Source organism: Gossypium raimondii, chromosome 6, assembly GCF_025698545.1.
Source record: "Gossypium raimondii isolate GPD5lz chromosome 6, ASM2569854v1, whole genome shotgun sequence".
Lineage (NCBI taxonomy): Eukaryota > Viridiplantae > Streptophyta > Magnoliopsida > Malvales > Malvaceae > Gossypium > Gossypium raimondii.
Window position 1 is genome coordinate 14456556 of NC_068570.1, and position 22008 is coordinate 14478563.

The 22008-nt window shown below is 34.4% G+C and overlaps 2 protein-coding genes across 2 annotated transcripts; one reads left to right on the forward strand and one right to left on the reverse strand.

Annotated features, from left to right (window-relative positions):
- Positions 1–3115: 3115 nt before the first annotated feature.
- Positions 3116–6556, forward strand: LOC105774032 (sucrose synthase). The gene is made up of 10 exons (XM_012596339.2): positions 3116–3283; positions 3369–3486; positions 3566–3717; positions 3797–3989; positions 4069–4500; positions 4571–4861; positions 4955–5121; positions 5222–5446; positions 5530–6232; positions 6341–6556. Exons 1-10 carry the CDS (start codon positions 3204–3206, stop codon positions 6368–6370), a joined length of 2391 nt encoding a protein of 796 aa, XP_012451793.1. The 5' UTR covers positions 3116–3203; the 3' UTR covers positions 6371–6556.
- Positions 6557–11837: 5281 nt separating this feature from the next.
- LOC105774762 (LEAF RUST 10 DISEASE-RESISTANCE LOCUS RECEPTOR-LIKE PROTEIN KINASE-like 2.1) lies at positions 11838–21757 on the reverse strand. The gene is made up of 3 exons (XM_012597339.2): positions 20713–21757; positions 13299–13333; positions 11838–13128 (listed from the first exon to the last, which is right to left on the reverse strand). Exons 1-3 carry the CDS (start codon positions 21555–21557, stop codon positions 11975–11977), a joined length of 2034 nt encoding a protein of 677 aa, XP_012452793.1. The 5' UTR covers positions 21558–21757; the 3' UTR covers positions 11838–11974.
- Positions 21758–22008: the final 251 nt, after the last annotated feature.

Genomic DNA, 22008 nt, shown 5'->3' on the forward strand with positions numbered 1-22008 from the left:
TTCATATTTTATTCATCCTCTAATTCGATCTCTACAATTTTTGGTGATTTTTCAAAGTTAGAGTACTGCTGCTGTCCAAAACTGTTTTAGTGTATGATGTTAATTACCATTTTTCCCTAAACTTTCAATAAATGATAATTTCATCCCTGCTCAATTAACCTCTCAATTGAGCTGATTTTTCTCAATTAACACTTTATCCCATCACTTTAGACTACTTTATAACCTTTGTAAATCAGAATTTCAGCACTAGACTTTGATTCCAAACATTTTCAGAATTAGGTCCTACAAATCAATTTCTATTAAAATTACCTAATAAAATCATCTCACAAACAAATTAAAGCTTCAATTTCATCCTATTTCATCATAAAATTCCAGAACATATTCATAGCAACTTTCAAATTCATTCATAAAATCAAAAACTAATGAATTTAGTAATAGGACCTAGTTGTAAAAGTCTTAGAAATACAAAAATTACAAGAAAAAGGTAAGGATTAACTCACTTGGTGCAAAAATTATGAAAAACCAGCTTGAAGAAACCCTTAGGACGTTTTTAGCTGATGGGAATGCAGAAAAATAAAGAGGAATCTAGATAATTCCACTTTAGTGCTATCTTTTAAAGCAAATTTTGCAATATTCCAATTTTACCCTTAATTCTTCAATTCTCCTGATTTTTCTCAGCATATGCCGCCAAAAATATCTCCTTTTGGGGTTATTTTCAATTTATGTCCCTGTTCATTTAACAATTGAGCTATTTAATCCTTCTAGTAACTTTTATACCTTTTTCAATTTAGTCCTTTTCACTTAATTGACTACCCAAACATTAAAATTTTCTAACGAAATTTTTATACCATATTACTAATATTTCATAATTATTTATAAAATTATTTTTGACTCGGTTTTATGAGATCAAAGTCTCGATACCTTATTTTTACCCAATTTCTTCAATAATTTCTTTTTCTAATCGACCACTAAATTGGTAAAATTTTACTATCGATATTTTCATACGATTTTCCTATCATATCAATATTCATGCAAAATATTAAAATAAATTTATCTTTAAATCGGATTTGTGGTTACGAAACGACTATTCCGATAACTTTGAATTTGGGCCATTACAAGTTAAATTTTACAATTCAAATAACAGATTAGTGTAAATACCCCTCTGCTCCCTGCCAGTTTTGAAAATGAGCAAAATTGTCTCTCTCTCAACAAAAATACAAAAAAATCAAAATAATTTTCAAAATTCAAAATATTTATAAAATTACAAAACCTATATATTTTTAAAAATTGTAAAATTTTTAAAAATAAATCTAAAGAATATATAAAGAAATTTAAATTTTTAAAATTTCCTAATATAATAATTTTGGAACCTAAACAAATTAATTAATGATTCAAATTTATCATACTAAAATATCTTCTTTTTTTTCCTTTTTTTCTTTGAAAAGGTTTTCAAATATATATCCTTTCAAAATTACGTACTCTAGTATGAAATTAGTTATCTTTGTAACAAGATTTTAATTTAACATGTTTACTTTTTTAATTTAACTTGAATAGTTTCATTTGATTCAACTGGACTTGAATTTCATTTCACTCGATTCGACTCGAAAAAATTCAAATCGAGATAGGATGATAAAATAGTAATGGGCAACTAGGTTAACTCGAAATTTTTTTTATTTGACTTGATCGAATATTCACCCCTATTAAGGAAAACAAAGTTTAGTTAAGTAAATAAATATTATTGTAAAAATAATAATTAAATTATATCTTAGGAAATAAAATAATATTAAAAATAATATTGAAACATCTTAAATCTAACCATTGGGATTTTCTTTTCATTTATGGTTTAATCCATTAGTCTTGGATGTGTGGTAAATTATATTTAGAGAATTCAATATGATTTTTTAAAAGGATAACCATAAACTTCAAAAAATTTATTTTGAAGAATTCTATAATTGTTATAAAAAACTATTTTAATTAAAAAAGTGATATAACTTTTCTTAAAAAACATTTAAAAAAATACAAGTAAGTTAATAATTTTTAATTGATTTCTTGAAGTATCCATTTGAGCAAATCTAATAACTAATCATTAACATTCTTTCATTAAGCTAATATTTTAAAATATAATAAGAATTACAACTTGATTCTCAAGTCTGATTTGATGCAGCAAATACAACAATTACCATAATTTTCATAAAAGAAATCACAATAATAAGAACCCAAGATTGAAACTTGTTTTGGAAGCAAAACTTAAGTATTTTTTATATCAGAAAAGTTTCTATGGCGATAAATAAAAAAGTGATGGTTGATTGGTCGGTTGCTTGAGGTGGGACCAAAACACATAAGCCAACCTGTCCAAGGGCCACTTTTACATAACTGAAAACAGAAGCCAACTCCCCTCCCCCTCCCAATCCAAACATATGTATTCATTAAAATTTAAGTTTAGAATATATTTACTGAAAATTAATGCATTGATTAGGCCTTCTATTTTTATACATAATAAATCTCTCCATATAACATTTCCTTGTAAAGAAACGTAGAGTCAAATCCGTTTAAAGGAAGCTCCTTGTCAAATTTCTTCAATTTTCCTTTTTACAAAAAAAAAAAAAAAATTACTTGGATTTTCCTACAGCTTTACGTACTTATAGTAATTTCTTGGGCAACAAGTTTTAATTATTATTATTATTTTCATTAAAGTTGGTGATTCTATTTCAGTCTATTGGTAGAGTCGATTCAGAGCATTTGGAGGTTACCATATTTAGTTCAATAGTCACCCTCTCTATATTCAATGCAATTGTTGCTGCCTTAGACCTCACTCATTCATACTTTCTTCACCTCCACTGGAGTAGGGTTATCGAGGGATCGAATTCGAGATTTTTTTCTTTCTTTTTAGATACCCAAAATTATCTATAAATCATTTTCTTGATATTTTGTTATTAAGCGATTCCTCATACAAAAACAAGTTGAATTTTTGTATTTTCTTTTTAAAAAGTACTATTTGTAGTTAGATTTAAATCTGTACCTACTTTCTTTTCAAGTTATCTAATTTACTGCAACCATTAGGTATCTCCATTTAGCAGTGTCCAACTTTTTCAGTACTATATAACATAGCCTTTGAAACTGATCTTTTGTGTCTTTGATTTTTATCCATATCCTAATTCTTCATACATTCCTTCCCTTCTGCCATTTCAGGAACCTAAAAAACAATGGCTTCAATCAGTGTTTGTGAGCGTTTGGGTGAATCTCTAGCTACTCATCCACAGCAGGCAAAGTCTATCTTGTCAAGGTATAATGTAAATAAGTGCTGCCTTCAAATTTCTGGTCTTTCTTTGTTATTTTTTATTACATTGTTTATATATGTCATATTGCAGGATTGAAAGCCTCGGAAAGGGTATTCATAAGTCTCAAAAGCTGCTCTCGGTTCTCGATAAAGAGGCCGGAAATCAAGCACTTGATGGGATGGTGGTGGAGGTCCTCAGGTCCACTCAGGTCACAATAAAACAAACCCTTTCTTTGGTTATGTTTCATGATGAGAATATTGGACTGATATGTTACCGCTATCTAATAGGAAGCTGTAGTGTCGTCTCCATTGGTTGCCCTTGCCATTCGTTCAGCTCCTGGAGTTTGGGAGTACATTGCTCTGGAGTTCCAAAAGCTTTTTGTGGAGGAAATGCCCGTTGCTGAGTATCTACGGTTGAAGGAAGAACTTGTTGATGGAAGGTAGGTAGTTTTCTCTTACAGCTCCTGGTTTATATTATGTTTGAGTTTATGTTGAACAATGCTCAATGATGTGGTTCAGCTCCAATGGCGAGTTTATGTTGGAATTGGACTTTGGTGCATTCAATAATTCTGTTCCTCGTCCATCTCTTTCAAAGTCCATTGGTAATGGCATGGACTTCCTCAACCGCCACCTTTCTGCCAAGCTATTTCAAGACAAGGAGAACTTGAACTTGTTGCTTGAATTTCTCCAAATTCGCTGCCAGAAGGGAAAGGTAAAAGTTTCACTTTCACTATTTGTTTTTCCTTTCTGTATACATCAAAACTTAAGAATCGTTCAATGTTATGCCACAGGGTATGCTGTTGAATGACAGAATCCAAGATGTGAATTCCCTCCAACATGCATTGAGGAAGGCCGAGGAGTATCTGACTCCTCTATCGTCGGATACCCCGTACTCAGTTTTCGAGAAAAGGTTTCTGGGGATTGGTTTGGAGAAGGGATGGGGCGATAATGCTGAGCATGTTCTTGAGATGATCCATCTTCTATTGGATCTCCTTCAGGCACCTGATCCTGTCGCACTTGAAAGCTTCCTTGGAAGAATCCCATTGGTCGCCAATGTTGTAATCATGACTCCCCATGGATACTTTGCCCAAGACAATGTTTTGGGATACCCTGACACAGGTGGTCAGGTTGTTTATATCTTAGATCAAGTTCGTGCCTTGGAGGAAGAGTTGCTTCATCGTTTCAAGCTGCAAGGACTCGACATTACCCCACGTATCCTAGTCGTGAGTATCTGAATGTTAATTCAGTTTCGATCATTATGTTTAATGCTTAATTTGGCTGTTTGTGTACCAGATTACTCGGCTCCTCCCTGATGCTGTAGGAACAACTTGCGGACAGCGTCTTGAGAAAGTGTATGGAACCAAGTATTCTGATATTCTTCGGGTACCCTTCAGAACTGAGAAGGGAATTGTACGTCCATGGATCTCACGATTCAAAGTCTGGCCTTACCTGGAGACTTACACTAAGGATGTTGCAGCTGAGATCACCAAAGAGTTCCAGGGCAAGCCTGATCTGATTGTTGGGAACTACAGTGATGGAAACATTGTTGCTTCTTTATTGGCACATAAGTTTGATGTTACACAGGTTTGTTAAATGCCAATTAATTGAACAAGTTCCTTGCTGTATTTTGATGTTCCTCGTGCAATCTAAAAACTTGGTTTTCAATGTTTTATGCAGTGCTCTATTGCTCATGCACTCGAGAAGACGAAATACCCGGATTCAGACATTAACTGGAAACAGCTTGAGGATAAGTATCACTTCTCCTGTCAGTTTACTGCTGATCTTATTGCTATGAACCATACTGATTTTATCATCACCAGCACCTTCCAAGAGATTGCTGGAAGGTAATCTATCTCCCACTTTACTACATTTGGTTCCCTTGTACGTTGTAAATGTTGCCACCTATTTGAGTCCCTAACAATGTTTTCATTCCATGATTTTCAGCAAGGACACTCTCGGCCAATACGAGAGTCACATTGCTTTCACTCTTCCAGGTCTCTACCGCGTTGTTGATGGGATCGATGTTTTTGATCCCAAATTCAATATTGTCTCCCCTGGTGCTGATATGAGCATATACTTCCCTTACACGGAAGAGAAGCGGAGGTTGAAGAAGTTCCACCCGGAGATTGAAGAGCTTCTTTACAGCCCTGTTGAGAATACAGAGCACTTGTGAGATTTTGGTCCTATTTTTACACCCTTTTCACTAGATTTTGTGTTCAGTGTTAACAATGTCTTAAATTGTTGTCTCACAGATGTGTACTAAAAGACCGCAACAAGCCGATTCTGTTTACCATGGCAAGGTTGGACCGAGTGAAGAACTTAACTGGGCTCGTAGAGTTCTATGCCAAGAACAGCCGGCTGAGGGAACTGGTTAACTTGGTTGTAGTAGGTGGAGATAGGAGAAAGGAATCCAAGGACTTAGAAGAAAAGGCTGAAATGAAGAAGATGTATGAACTTATCGAAAAATACAAGTTGAATGGACAATTCAGATGGATATCGTCCCAGATGAACCGTGTGAGAAATGGTGAACTCTATCGTTATATTTGCGACACCAAGGGAGCATTCGTTCAGCCTGCTATATACGAGGCTTTTGGCTTGACTGTTGTTGAGGCAATGACCTGTGGACTACCAACATTTGCAACATGCTACGGGGGCCCTGCTGAGATTATAGTTCACGGAAAATCGGGGTTCAACATCGATCCTTATAACGGTGATTTGGCTGCCGAGACCCTTGCCAATTTCTTCGAGAAGTGCAAAGCGGATCCATCTTATTGGGATGAGATCTCCCAGGGAGGGTTGAAACGCATACAGGAGAAGTATACATGGCAGATTTACTCCGAGAAGCTATTGACTCTCACCGGAGTTTATGGCTTTTCGAAACATGTAGCTTACCAGGAGCAACGTGGGCGCAAGCGTTACATTGAAATGTTGCATGCATTGATGTATAACAATCGGGTAAAACAATCATGTCTATTATTATTATTACATCAAACATCATTTTACTCTTTCATTGAACTGAAAATTTCATGTTTCTGAATGTTTGTTTAATTGTGTGTTTTACAGGTCAAGACTGCTCCACTAGCTGTTGAGTAAAGAAAAAGCAAAAGGCTGCTTGGAAACTAAGGAATTTCCAAGAATGATTACTATTGAAGTTTTATTTTTGCTTCTTTTTTTTCAATTTGGTAAATGTTTAATTTCAACTTTGGGGTTTCCCCTTGGAATGTTTTGAACTCTGGTTTTGGTCCCATTGATTGCAATAAAGTTTTAATTTCTCTTGAATGATATTTGTATTTAAGTTTTGAGTTTGAAGAGGATAAAATTTAAAATTATATTGAATTTTGATTTAATGTGTAATTTGATATATATATTTTGATTTTGCAACACCCCTTACCCAAGACCGTTGCTGGAGTCGAGCATGAGGCGTTACTTGACTTAACTTAAAAGTTCGGGGCATAAAATTTTACTTTTGAAATTAATTTCACTATTCACAACAAAGCTATCCACCTGCGCAGCAGTTACTAAATTAATTATAACTCGAACTAAGAAACTTGAAATTTAGATCTGTAATTTTTTCCTAAAACTAGACTCATATATCTTTTTACCATAAAATTTTCAGAATTTTTGGTTCTGCCAATTAGTACAGTTTATTAGTTAATATCTCCCCTGTTTCACTGATCGACTGTCCTGACCTCTCATCACTAAAATTTAATTATCTCATTGTACAGACTTTATATGGTATTCTCACTTGTTTCTACAGAAAATAGACTCAATAAGGAATCTATTCATATAAATTACAACTCATTACTACTTTTGTACAATTTTTAATAATTTTCCAAAGTCAGAACAGGGATTCCAAAAACCACTTTGACCTTGTCTAACTAAAATGCAAATATCTCAGAATACATAATTCCTTTGTCTACATGTTATTTTTCTATGAAAATAGACTCAATAAGCTTTAATTTTATATCTCATCCACCCTCTAATTCATTTTCTACTATTCTTGGTGATTTTTCAAAATCACGTCACTACTGCTGTCTCAAAACTGATTCACTACCAATTTTTACTTTTTCATTATTTCTATGCATAATTTATCACCTAGACTTTTATAACAACAAACACCTTCATACTTAGCCATTTTAATAACTATTCATCATCAAATATTTACATATCATCTTTTGGTCATAATTTAAGAATATACAATCGAAATGACTAAGTCCCTATACATGTCATAGCTTGAAACATTTATCGTCTTAAAATACCAAGTTGTGGTGGTTGATAGTGTGAATGCTCTCTGACGTCTTCAAGATCCCGACTATGCTTGATAATACTATATGAAAGAAAAAGAAATAAAAGAAGTAAGCATAAATCTTAGTAAGTTTACAAGCAAATAAATAACAACATTTAACACAAATAAATATACTCAAGTGTCATGATATCTAATTTCCTCTTTACTTAATCTCTTACTCGTTCACTTACTTATTTACTTAGATAACTCATGATTATAACTTACTCTTCTCTTGCTGAAATGTTGGTTCTCAATTGATAACATAATATGTTCTTAACTCTTATAACTCACCTGAATTTGCTATTTATGCTTTTACCTGAACTTTCATGGAACATAATTTGTTTACTAGCCCGTTGAGCCACATTGGAATTATAAGGATACTTGGGTCTCTTTTCTGATAATAACATGCCAAAGTCATGTCCCAAACATGGTCTTACATGGGATGTTTCTTGTACTGCCAATGTCATATCCTAGATATGGTCTTACATGGGAGTTCTCATATCGGTGCCCATGCCATGTCCCAAACATGGTCTTACATGGGACCTCTCATAACTTCAATGGTGTCAATGCCATGTCCCAGACATGGTCTTACATGGGATCTCTTTACCCAAATGTCATGACATTTGTATCCAATACACTCCTAATGTTTCAACGGGGCTTTTATCACTGATTCCCTATCATTTCATACTTAAGTCAACATTAAATAATTTCATTAAATAAATACATAATTGCTGGAAAATAGCAGCATTAATAATAATTATTAAAATATTGCATTTATTTACCGTAAACTTACATCGGTACAAAAAATATGATCAAATCTAATACTTTAGTCCTCAATCTTTTTCTTTCCCCGGTCTAGCTCCGGATTTCGTTCTTCTTGATCTATGATAGAAAATTTAGCTTATTTAATACTCGCATTCATCAAAACAGTCCTTGACTCAATTTTGGAAAAAATATAGTTTTGCCCCTAAACTTTTGCATATTTATACTTTTGCCCCAAATCTCGGAAATTTAAATTCATCTCTTATTCTTATGTTTTATAACATGCTGTACATTTTTTCCTTCTATGACAACATCAAATTCTTACTCTAACACTTACTTATGAACATTAGGTATTTTTGCCGATTATGTCGTTTTACTCGTTTTCACTTAAAATCGCTTAGCAAAAGTTGTTTAAGATAATTCCAAGCTTCATATTCTACCATAAAACATCAAAATAAACACATTTCACCTATGAGTAATTTTCCAAATATGAACCCTAGGTTAAATTATTGTTAGAATAAGCTAGATCAAGTTATTGGGGCTTCAAAAACGTAAAGAACATTAAAAAAGGGGCTTGGAATCACTTACTATGAGCTTGAGAAAGTGAAGAAACCCTAGCTATGACTTCCTTCAAGTTTTGGCAGCAAGCAAGGATGATGAACACAATTTTTACATCTTTTTCCCTTTTAATTCTATTTATTTACTAAATGACTAAAATGCTCTTACTTAAAAAAAAATTCCTATTTCACTTATCTCATGTCCATTTTTTTCCATCACTAACTAATGGTCTAATTCCATATAAGGACCCCTAATTTATAGTTCCATAACAATTAAATACCTTTAACATATAAAACTCAACTTTTGCACTTTTTACAATTTAGTCCTTTTGACTAAATTGAGTGTCCAAACGTCAAAATTTTTGAATGAAATTTTCACGAAATCTTTCCGTGAAATTTTAGGCCATAAAAATATAGTAAAAATAAAATTTTCCTCATCGAATTTGTGGTCCCGAAACCACTGTTCCGACTAAGCCATAAATCGGGATGTTATAGATTTAGTATAATTATGTACATAAAATTTAAATTTTTATTCAATTATATACATAAAAATATAATTTTTATTCAATTATACACGTTAAAAAAAAGGAGAAGAAGGAGGAAATAACAGCAATATGCAAGCAAACATAAAATAATACCGCATTGAAAATGTTGTTGGTAAATGTGATTAGCGAAAACTGTGAATATATATATATATATATATAAAGCTAATTTATAATTCTGATAATTATGAAAGAATGGCAGGGTGGATTGTTAAATTGAACACCAATGGTAATCTCTTAACAACCTTTAATTAATCCTTGTAATTAGGCAAGTTAAACTGCGATGAATTCTCTCATGTAGTCTTAGGAATAAACATTTTAAATTCATGCTTTGTTAATTTCACAAATGTTTGTATATATCTTTAATATAAATTATATGATTGGTATCATTTCAAATCCATAAATTAAAAAGAAAACAACAAACTATTCTTCAACTTAAAACAAACAAAATCAAGCTCACAACCTAAGTACTTATTAAGCAAGTTGAAAGAACAAGATGTTGGTTAAAATTTTTAAAATAACTATTTAGAAAATGAAAATATCAAAATTAGAAACTAAAATAATTTGTAAAAATAAAATTTTTAACTTTTAAGTCAATTCATCCTAATTCAAACTCACACGAATTCAAAATAGTCTTTTTCTTAAATGGTTTTTCAAATATATCCATATAAATGTAATTTTTATTTTATTTCTCAAATTTCTATTATAGAAAAGTAGTCATTAAACATATTTTTATATTTTATTATGAAAATAATATTTTAAAAACCAAATATAGCCTAAGTTTCTAAAGAATTAAATCAAATAAAACTCTAAATATCCTAATAAAAATAATAGTAAAGGAAACATATGGCTTGTTCAGTAATACTTAGAAAAATCACTTTAGACTTGAAAGCCATTTTTGAAATAAAAGTTATACTAAACAAGTTGCTTTTGGCTTTTTAAAAACACTCTTGAAAATCACTTTTGAAAAAGAGAAGCTAAAATTACGTTTAATTACTTTTGGCTTTTAGCTTTTCCTCTCCTAAAAATACTTTTAGTGTTTAATTACGTTTTCACCTCTCTGACAACATAGCACTTTCCCTTATTTTTTTGGCATAATTGAAAAAAAAACCCTCAATATTTGGGGGCTTTTGGTTTTGTGCCTTTGATTTTTTTTATTGACACCCTCAATTTTATGATTTTTTCAGAAATCAACTCAATTGTAATGGTAAACATGAGTTGACCGTCAGTCAAACACCGGTCAATGAAATAAGTCTATGTAACGTCATAGATGATACCATCTAAATTTTTGATAGTAATGTTAAACACTTAAATCTTAAACCAAAATTTTCAAAAGTACTTCTCAAAAATATTTTTTTACAACAATTTTTAAAAATACTTTTTAAAAGCATTACTAAACTAGACCATAGTTGGATCGGAAGCAATTAGGCAAATCCTTTTTACTTCATATATTGACAAATTAACTATGAAATCAGTTTAAAAATTACAAATAAGATGACCAAATCATTACACACAGGAGACCCTAACAAAGTGTTCACTAATCCATTTCTGCTCTACTTTTTAACATTATAAAATATGGTTTTATATTAATTTTGGTCTTTCTATTATTCCTAAATTTTAGATTTAATCTTTATATTTTAATGTTTAACATAGTTTGATCTCCATATTTTATTATGTTATTAGTTAGTCCAAATATTTAATATAGTTAACTTTTCGATTAAAATGTTATATGATTATATATAATTTAAGTACCCTAAAGGTCTTAGACACCGACACATCTTCTAATTTCTTTTGGGATTGTCTTGCATGTCTTTTAGCATTAGAAGACAATGGTAAAATTTCAATTTTGCCCTCTATACTATGCTGAAACTTGAGATTTAACCTACATACTTTAATTTTTACATAATTTGGTCCATCTATTTTATAATATCATTAGTTAGTTTAAATAATTAATATGGTTAACTATTTCAATGAAAATGTCGACGTCAATTTTTTTCTTAAGAACACTATTTCAACAAAAATATTTTATCATAACGAGCTCAAGTGGAAAAAAATTAAATAAGCATCCGTGAATTTAAATGAATTTTTTTGAATTAGTAATAATTAAATATGTATTTTAAATCTGAAAAATAAAATGTTAGATTTTAAAAATAAAAATAAGAACTAAATTGCATAGTATATTTTAAAATTTAAAATTTTATTGTAAAATTAAAAAACAATTAAGAGTCAGAAATAATACTAATTAAAATTGATTGGAAGCTCGTTTGTGACTTTTTTATTGTCGGATAATAATAACACTTTCATTCAATGATTTTCTTCATAGGACAAGTTTGTCTCCAACATTTGATATAATTTCTTTTCAATTATAAATAAATAAGTAAATTCTTCAAAAATAAAGTCAAACTAGAGCAATGTTAAATATAATGGTGAACTGAACTTAGTCGCCATGAGTGGTTCTAAGGTGTTTTATAGTTTTGAAATGTATTCCAAGGCTTTTGATCAGACCAAAAACAAACAAAATACAAATGGAAAAGCATCCCAAGGGTTTTGATCACGTAGAGGGCAAAACATTGGAATCACTGCCTAATGTATTGATTTGGTCCTCAAATACATGTTGCCGAGGAAGAGAAAACATAAATAAGGGCTTAGGGGGCATCTCAATGTCTTCCATACGCCCACTCAACATTTCCACAACTCGTTTCATTGAGGGTCGATCTCTCTGTTTCATTTGGATGCACCATAATCCCACCATTCTCATCTTCCTTCCTATTTCATAGCTCTCATCCACCACATTATCCATCTTTTCCATTACCTTTTCATATATCCATTCAGGGAAGTAGGCTTCAGTGCCGCTAGAACCACCTGTGCTAAAGCTGGTTATTTGTTTGAACTGCTGCTTCCCACCTACCATCTCCAACAGCAACATCCCATAGCTATACACATTGGATTTATGCGAAGGGTTTCCCAGATTTCTCATGAATATCTCAGGAGCGATAAAGCCAATAGTCCCTCTTGCACTCGTCATCGTCACATAGCTATGGTCTCGAGAGTATACTTTGGCTAATCCGAAATCAGAAATTTTGGGGTTCAAACTCTGGTCAAGCAAAACATTTTGAGGCTTTATGTCGAGATGCAAAATCCTTGATTCGCAACCATTGTGCAAGTATTCTATCCCTTGAGCGACCCCGATCGCGATTTCGAGAAGCTTAGCTATCCCAACTGAATTCTCTGCCTCCTCTTTCGACAGTAAATCCTTTAACGATCCGTTAGGCATGTATTCGTAGATAAGAGCTTGTTTAGAGCCATCCCAACAGAACCCCAACAAATTAATAACATTGAAATGGTGTATCCTACCTATGGTGGCAACTTCAGTAATGAAATTGTCGCCAATAATAATGTCAGCAGACTTGAGCAATTTGACAGCAATGATGCGACCATCAAATAGTTTGCCTTTGTAGACATTACCATATCCACCTTCACCTAGTTTATCCTTGAATCCATTAGTCATCTTCTTGATATCATTGTAGGAATAGTTGCTCAATAGATTTGAGCGATAAGTTTTGATGAACTCTTCGGCATTTGGTCCATCTAAAGTGGTTTGATTCTTCTTCTTCTTCAAATAGGCAGTTGAGATTAATGAAGCTCTGTTCTTGTACACAAGTAGGGCTACAATTACGACAATTGAGAAGATTCCACATGCAACACCTGTGTACATGCTTACACGTTGAGATTACAAAAGAAAGCACTGGTTTTTTTTTTTTTTTTGATGATTGGTTAAAGGAAAACATTTCCCACGGGCCCTTTAGATGATGAACTACTTCAAAAATCAATTATATTATATAATACCATCTAAAAACGTTTAATATATCATTCACCTATAATAATCTTGTGCACTTGCGACAGTTTGGGCCTGCACATAAAAAAATATTCCACGATATAAGGGTGTGTGTTTAATAAATTATTAAAATTTTCATTTGTTGAATAAGGTAGATAGGTAACTACTTATCACTTAATGTAGAAAATATTAAGTTGTTTTATTTTATTAAAAAATTAAAATAAATTGCTTTTTAAAAATAAAATATTCAAATTATCATATTTTTTTACAATAATGTGAAATTTATATTAATAAAATTAAAACTAAGAAATAAATAATTTTTTAAAGATTAATATTTACTTTTATCAAACAACATAATTTTATTCAATCCTTATATTTACTAATTTACCAAACAATCTTCTAACATGAAGTCAAACTTATCAAATTTAATATTAAAAATTTAATGTTTAATTTTTCAACACTTAAATTTTCAGTTTATCAAACACAAGTCTATATAATTATTTTAATTTCACCAATAGTTGTTCTATTTTAACTAATAATAATCATCAACCAACATCCATTATTATTATTATTATTATTATTATTATTATTATTATTATTATTATTATTAAGATAGTCTCTTGTTGAGTAATGTTTTTCTTGTATCTTATTGATAGGAATGTTGAGGTTTTTATACATGTGCTTATAAGTACTATTACAGCTCAAAGCAAGGCCCCACTACTTTGTCTTGATTCTATTGCCTCTGATACTGACATTCTCTGTCCCTGGTAGTAACAATCTCTGCAAACTCCAGGTTTGTTGGGTACGTGTCTACGAAGCACACGATCTTTTCTAGTTTTAGGACTAGCGTTCTGGGCAAGCGTCGTACTTACTAGACACATGTCTAGACGGCCTATGGAGTACGTGGCCCTTTCAGTGAGTTCTTTGGGCGTATGCAAAGTGAGACTGCAATATTCCCTAAGTTCCTACGAGCTAGATCCGCGGGCTGGTCCTACGACCTTGCCCTATGGGCTCGCGTAAGGTTCTTGCGAATTGGGCTTATCGCCTTACCTTGCGAGCTGGTATGCCTTGTTGTCTATTCATGGTCAGGTTGTGGGTCAGAGGTTTGGATCCTTTCTAGGACTCGAGTCTCAAGTTATTGACATATAACAATCTCCCCCCAAGTGGGCCTAAAAGGTGTCATAAAGTGGCGCTCCTTAGGTCCATCGCATCAGGATTAAATGCAACTTGTTGGGTACACTACGGATTGTGATGCATGATTGTTGTTCTGCCACGTGCATGAGCGATTCTCGCGTGTGTGTATCTGATCGTTGAAAATTGAACTATTTTCGTTTGTTTGCATTTAAGTCGTTGATTTTCCTGAGTCATGCAAATCGTCAAACAAGCGAGAAGGGAACTTCTTCTTTGAAAGAATATCTTTCAGAACCCTAAATCCTCCATTCTTAATGTTTTCTGCCATTAAAAAAAAGGTAATTTTTAGAAACTTCGATTTTTCTTTTAACATTTATGTTTCCTTCTTTGATCGATAGTATGGTAAAAATGAGAGGAGTTGGTAACCGTATCATCCCAATCTGCTGGTCGACTCTGATTTTAGTAACGGAGAAATCTTACGCAAGCACCACTAAATGGGAGGAGCTAGAACGGGTCTTATCGGTGTAAGGAATAAAACTTCCCAATTTTGCGTATGAGTTTTCCATTCTAGAAGGGTCACATCGACTGTGTAAGACCACTAATGATAATTTTCTGCTTCCGTTGCACACGCTGGAGGTTGGGTTTCATTTGTCGCTGCACCTTTTCTTCTGCAGACTTCTAAATAACTACAATATTACTCTCGACCAACTTTCGAGCTTTTCCTGGTGGCTCGTTATGGCGTATTTTCTTGACTGTAGTTAGCGTGGCGAGATACATATACTCGTTATTTTCCAGAATTTGTATCAGTTGAAGAGTCGTGGTTCAAAGAATTCAACAAGGTTCTACTATTTTTCTCCGCATAAAAAAAGTGCAAACAATTATTCAAAATTATTATTCCAACCTTCATCTAAACCGAGAGATGTACGTTCAAGTTAACAATATGATTTGCGAGGACTTCAAATTTCCCATAAGATGGACCTCACCCAGTAAGGATATGTATGCATTTCAATGAAGCATTACTATGGATGAAGTTGTTGCCTAGTTTTAAAGGCTTCCCATTAGTCGTTTGCTGACTCTGGAGACTTTCATCACAGTAATAAATGTCTTCAAATATTGTTTAAAGGGTTTTAACCCTAATGGACGAAGGCTTGGTGATAATTAAGAGGTTGCTCAGTCAGTTGAGGCGTTGCCTGAAAGTGCTACATGGCCTTATGATTATTCTGATTAATTGGCCTAGATATTGTTGGGTCGCATGACAAAGCCCTTTAACTTCTTCTATCACTTCTACAAGATGAAGCGTTGATCGTTTTCTTTTGCTGAGTTCGCACAAGGGGGTTGTTGGGTTAGATATTAATTTATTAACTGCTCCTACTAATCACGAGGTTGTTGCTGGTGCAAGAATCGGTTGGGGTTCCCAAGATACTTCAAGTGGAATTGATAACCTTTATCGTGAACTTAATAAGACAATGGACATCGATTCCTTGGTTGGTGGTGCTCGCAAGAAGTATAAAACCACCGCAAGAGCTGTGCATATTGGCTCTGTAAACGAAGAGGAAAGGAAAAGTGCACAACTTGAGCGTCGTAGTAAAAAAAGAGTAAATTTTGTTGGGGTTACTATTGAAGCTTTGAGTCTTCCCCGTCTTTTACCATGAACTTGCCATCTTCTACTCCCCCTGCTAGTTCGTCGATTGTTGTTGTTGGTGATACTCTTCCTTCTACTACTCGTGTCTCTCCTCCTGCACTCGCCGTTAGAGGAACGTCAATCGAGGGTAATAGATGTTTATTTCCTTAACGTGGGGACTTGAGCGCATAGGATTACCTTTATAACCCTAATATCGCAACCCTCGTATGACAAGCCTCAGTGCCAGAAGTTGTTGAGCCAAGCAGTACGCTACTACCCTCAGCCTCAAACTTGTACTCCTCTCCGCATTTTCTATTTTCTGAAGCTAATGTGGTCAGACTAAGGTATGAGAAGGCCCGTCAGAAAGAGCTCACGGATCTTCAAGCGGAGTTGGTGAGAGTTAGTGAGTAGCATTGCAAGATGATGGAGGAAAATGAGGTCATCCTTAAGCAAAAACGAATATCCTACTGAGTTTCTGGCCATAGTGGTGACTCAAGTAGAGGGGTTAAAGCGTATTATGGTCACTAAAAGGGAAAGTAAGGAGGCTCTGCAAGCTGAGTTAGACGAGCTTACAGAAGAGCACGCAGCGAAAACAAATAGGATTATCCGCAAATGTCAAAATCAAGTAGAGGGCATGATCAGGGAACATCTTTGAGTTTTTGAGGATTTTAAGAAAAAGACAGCTGAAGATGTCTTAAGCTCTATTTCAAAGTTGAAGATGAACATTCCGATTCACGCCCAAGTCGCTGCTAGTCTTTTTGATGTTCGCAAGGTAAATCTTGATGCTCTCGAACGGGTGGATATGAGCTTGCTAGGCTTTGACGTGCTACGTCCCTCAAGTGCTACGTGGGACTCCTTTGTGTCTACCAGGAAGGTTCTCTAGATTTTTATAGAGAGGACGATCCTTCTGCGGACAAGAAAGTGGTTCCTTCTGCTGCGAACAATGACGTTACTCCTTCTAATGATGTGTGTCGAGGCATAGATAGGGATAACATGCCTTGATTTTTTGAAAATTTTATATCTCGTTTATTTTTTAATGAAAATATATTTTTATAGTTATCACTTTTGTGTCTTTGAAACTTTAATTATTTTTATCACACAACTATGTCGGTACTTATGAAGAAACTTCGAAGATCGCTAGCTGCGATCTTTGACGATAATTTTGAAAGGTAACACAACTGGGGGTGTTAATTCGCAAGTTATTTTATACTTAAGAAAGTTTTGAAAGATAACAAGCTGAGAGTTTTGCTCTCGCTAACTGTCTTGGAGGTTGTGGCTCTTTGCCTGCAAACCTTAATATTATAGTTAGGAGCTTTGATCTCACTAATTGTTTTGGAGATTGCGGCTCTTTGCTTGAGAACATTAATATGATAGCTGGGAGCTTTGCTCTCGCTAACTGTTTTGGAGGTTGCGACTTTTTGCCTACAATCCTTAATATGACAGTTGGGAGCTTTGCTTTTGCTAACTATTTTGGAGGTTGCAGCTCTTCGTCTGCGAACCTTAATATGACAGCTGGGAGCTTTGCTCTCGTTAATTGTTTTGGAGGTTGCGGCTCTTCGCCTGCGAACCTTAATATGACAACTGAGAGCTTTGCCCTCGTTAACTATTTTAGAGGTTGTGGCTCTTTGCTGCGAATCTTAATATGACAGTTAAGAGCTTTGCTCTCACTAACTATTTTGGAGGTTGTGGCTCTTTACCTGCGAATCTTCATATGAAAAAAATACTACTGGAAAATTTTTTTATTCATAGGGTAAGGAGTCATACATAGTAATTTTTGAGATGTCGGCCATTCTAGGTTCGTGGTACAATTGTGCCCTCTATCATTGCTAGTTTATATGATCTATATCATATCTTTTCTATCTCTTTGTATGGTCTTTCCCAATTTAAAGCCATTTTTCCTCGTTGGGAGGAAGGTAGGCTGCCTTCGGTGTTTTTTTAAGACGAGGTCACCCACTTGAAACTGCTTTTTTTTTTACCTTGGAGTTATAGTAGCGAGTTATTTGTTGGGCGTGTGTTGCATTTATAATTTCAGTTATCTCTCTAAGTTTGTCGATCAGATCGAGGTTGAGCCTGAGAGCTTCTTGATTAGCTTCCTCATCGAATTATTGTGTTTTGTGTGACTCAAACCAATCTCCACAGGGATTACAGCTTTTAAGCAATAAACGAGAGAAAAAGTTGTTTCTTCTGTCACCATGTAAGGTGTAGTTCTCAAGGCTCGTAAAATTCCTAGTAGTTCTTCCAACCAAGCTCCCTTAGCTTCGCCCATTTTTTTCTTAAGGATTGTCAAGATTTTTTTATTCATAGCTTCCACCTGTCCGTTGGTCTGTGGCATTTTTACCAAACTTTGAGCTAGAGTTATTTGGAGTTCAATGCAAAACTGCTTGAATTTTCCCTAAAATTGTGTGTTGTTGTCCATGATAATTGTGTGAGGTATCCCAAATCTAAAAACAATCAATTTCCATAGGAAATACTTCATTTGTTTTTTTGTGATGGTCACTAAAGCTTCAGCTTCGGTCCACTTGGTGAAGTAGTCCACAACCACTACTATGAATTCCTTTTGTATTGTGGCTATAGGGAACGGACCAATGATATCGACCCTCCAAGTTGCAAAAGGCTAAAGACCTGACATGATCTGAAGGGGATTTGCTGGTTACAACTGGATTTTAACGTTCTTTTAGCAAGCATCGCATTTGTGAACTAATTGATGGGTGTCATTTTGTATGGTAAGCCAATAGTATCCTTGTCTAAAAATATTTTGTGCGAGCAATCTACCTCCCAAGTGGTCGCCGTAAATTTCTTCGCGGATCTCTCTCATAATGTATTCGGCTTCAGTCGTTGACAGGCACCGCAACAGTGGGTGGGAAAATCTTTTTCTATATAGTACACCCTCCAGAAGGGTGTATCTATTAAACGTAGGATGAAACGTGTTGTTTTAATTTAGCACGTAATGAGTTTGTAATGTCTAGGTATCCAATTCATATATAGAGAGTTTAGTAAATATTCATAGTTAACAATAATTACATACCTCGCAGCCTTGCCTTGTAGCTTTGCGAGCTCTTTCCTGTCTTGGCTTTCTTGTTCACCTTGAAGTGTACGGATTATTAGCATCATCCATGTCTCCCATTGGGCCATACAGAGTATTTGGGGCGCATCATAGCTCGAGGCTTCCTTATGCTCGAGCATGATTTTTCCTCTTTGTTAAATAATGATGGAGGATGCTAATTTTAACAAAGCATCGGCGCGTGTGTTATCATTTCTTGGGAGCTGTTTAACCTCGAGTTTGTCGAATCCTACGAGCAGTTGAGTTGCCATCGCATGATATTTTTTTAGCACTACTTCTTTTACATCGCATTCTTTATTTATTTGCTTCACCACTAATTGGGAATCTGTGTGGACGATCAGATCCCTTGATCCTAACTGGCATGCCAATTTGTAATCCTAATATCAATGCTTCATATTCGTCGAAGTTATTCGATGTTTGGAACCCGAATGATAATCATTGTTTCCATACCAATTGTTAAGTAATGTTTTTCTTATATCCTATTGATAGGAATGTTGGGTTATTTATACATGTGGTTATAAGTACTATTACAGCTCATAGTAGGGCCTTACTACTTTGCCTTGATTCTATTGCCTCTAGTATTGACATTCTCTACGAACTCTAGGTCTGTTGGGCACGTGTCTACGGAGCATGCGGTCCTTTTTAGTTTTGGGACTGGCACTCTGGGCGGGCTTTGTACTTACTGGACACGTGTCTGGATGGCCTGTAGAGTACGTGGCCCTTTCAGTGAGTCCTTTGGGCGTATGCAAAGTGAGACTGTGATTTTCCCTAGGTTCCTATGAGCTGGGTCTATAACTTTGCCTTGCGAGCTGGATCCGCAGGCTAGTCCTGCAACCTTGCCCTGTGGGCTCGTGCAAGGTTCTCATAAGTTGGGTCTATAGCCTTGCCTTGCGAGCTGGTATGCCTTGTTGTCTACTCGCGGTCGGGTCGTGAGTCAGAGGTTTGGATCCTTTCTAGGACTCGGGTCTCAAGTTATTGACATATAACATCTCTTTATCCTTTTTACTGTGAATGAACACTAATTCTTTCAAGGACATGTGACTATTCCTCCCAACAATAATGTTGTTTCTAGGTTTGAAAATGTTTTCTCCCCTTTAACTAAGGTTAATATAACTTTTAGTGTTTTGACTTGGTAATTGGGTCAACTTCGATATTTTTTTGGTCTATTTTGGTACATGAATTCATCTATTTTGGTCCTTAAACTTAGCAAATGTAAAAGTTTGATGATGTGTTATTTCATCAAATCTTAATAGAATCCAAGTTCAATATTAAAATAAACCTAGCTGCTATATATCAAAATAGAAAAAGGAGGAGTAAAAATACCTGAGTAAAACTAATTACCAAGTCTAAATTTAAAATTGTATTAACCCTTTGCTTAATTCATCGAAATAAATTGGTTGCTTATTTGCATCAATATTTTCTATATATTTATATTATCTTGACTCGAACACTTTAAAAACAAATTGACATGGTTACAGAATAATAGGTGCAAAACAGTAGCTATCATGAATACTTGGAAGAAAACTAAAAATTACTAACATAGAGTTATAGTAATTGATTTAAGATAGTACTTGTTTTACGAAGAAAGATAAATTATACTAATTCAGAAATAAAAGAATGGGAATGGAAGGAGAAATTTACTTGGAGGAGTTGGTGTTGTTGCAGTCATCGTCACAAAGGCAAACAACTTTTGTCCTGTCAAAACCACACCGCTCCTTTTTCTTAATGCAATTCTCGCAATCCACATCACTCTTCCATTGCAATGGAAATCCAGCAGCCAATACTTTACTGAGCTGACTCCGCTCAATATCACCGTTATTAACGCTACTAACATTTATGTCGGCACTGGATACCGGCAGCATAACCAGATTGCAATCCCTTGGAGTGATGGAATTGTTGAAGCTTCGTTCGGTTCGATTCATTGGACTACTGTTAACATATCTCCCTAGATAAAGCCAGGACTGTTCATCATTGCAAGTGTAGTTCAAGGCGGTTTGGTCCAGGAAATCTTGAGGAGGCGCAAACTGAGATGGGCATTTGAAGAAGGTTAAGTTAATATTCCAGTCAGGGAGAAGGAGACCAGAGATAGGACTGGTAAAGTTGCGGAAAGAATGACATGAAGCGGTGTTAATGTCCCGGATGAGATCGGTATTGACCAAGGTGATGAGATTGACGACGCCTTCATCGTAGAACTGGTTGAGGAAGATGTTTTTGACTTGATATGGTTGAGTTGAGATCATGAGGATGGGAACTGGGGTGGATTCCTCCTCCTCCTCCTCCTCCTCGTCGCATAGGATTTGATAGCCAGGGAAGCCGCAGTCTATGGTGCCAGAGCCAAAAGTGCGTTGATCGGAGAAGGGAAAAGGGAAGTCTATGTGGTGACAACGGAAAGGAGGACAACGACTGTGATTGGAGGTGTGGGTTTGGGATTGAATTAATAGGATATGTAAGGTGAAGAAGATTACGGTGGGAATGGGATTCAGCATGGCGCACGACAACCAGGCGAGGCGGCAACTTACCTGCCGTTTACGTTTATCAGTTGTATTGGTTGATGGTTGGATGGAAATGATGCAAAGTCGTCATCACCGACGACTTCTTCAAGTCAATGATTTTGATGGAATTCTAACATTTACTTTTGTTTTTTTGTTTTTTTCATTCCCATCAGACAAGGGCTTTATGCTCCAATCAAATTTTACAACTCCGCTAATGATTTTCTTTCCTTTTGTATCCCTGCTCTATTTGTTTTATATCCTCTGAAATGGTATATTTTTATAATAGTAAAAATATAGTTTTATTATTTTATTATTAATTAATTTTTTATTATTTTTAGGGATTAAATTATAATTTTATCATAATTATTTATTTATTCTAAATTATAGAATTAAAATTTTAAAAGTTAAAATATGTTCAAGTCCTTATACATTTTGTACCTTTAAA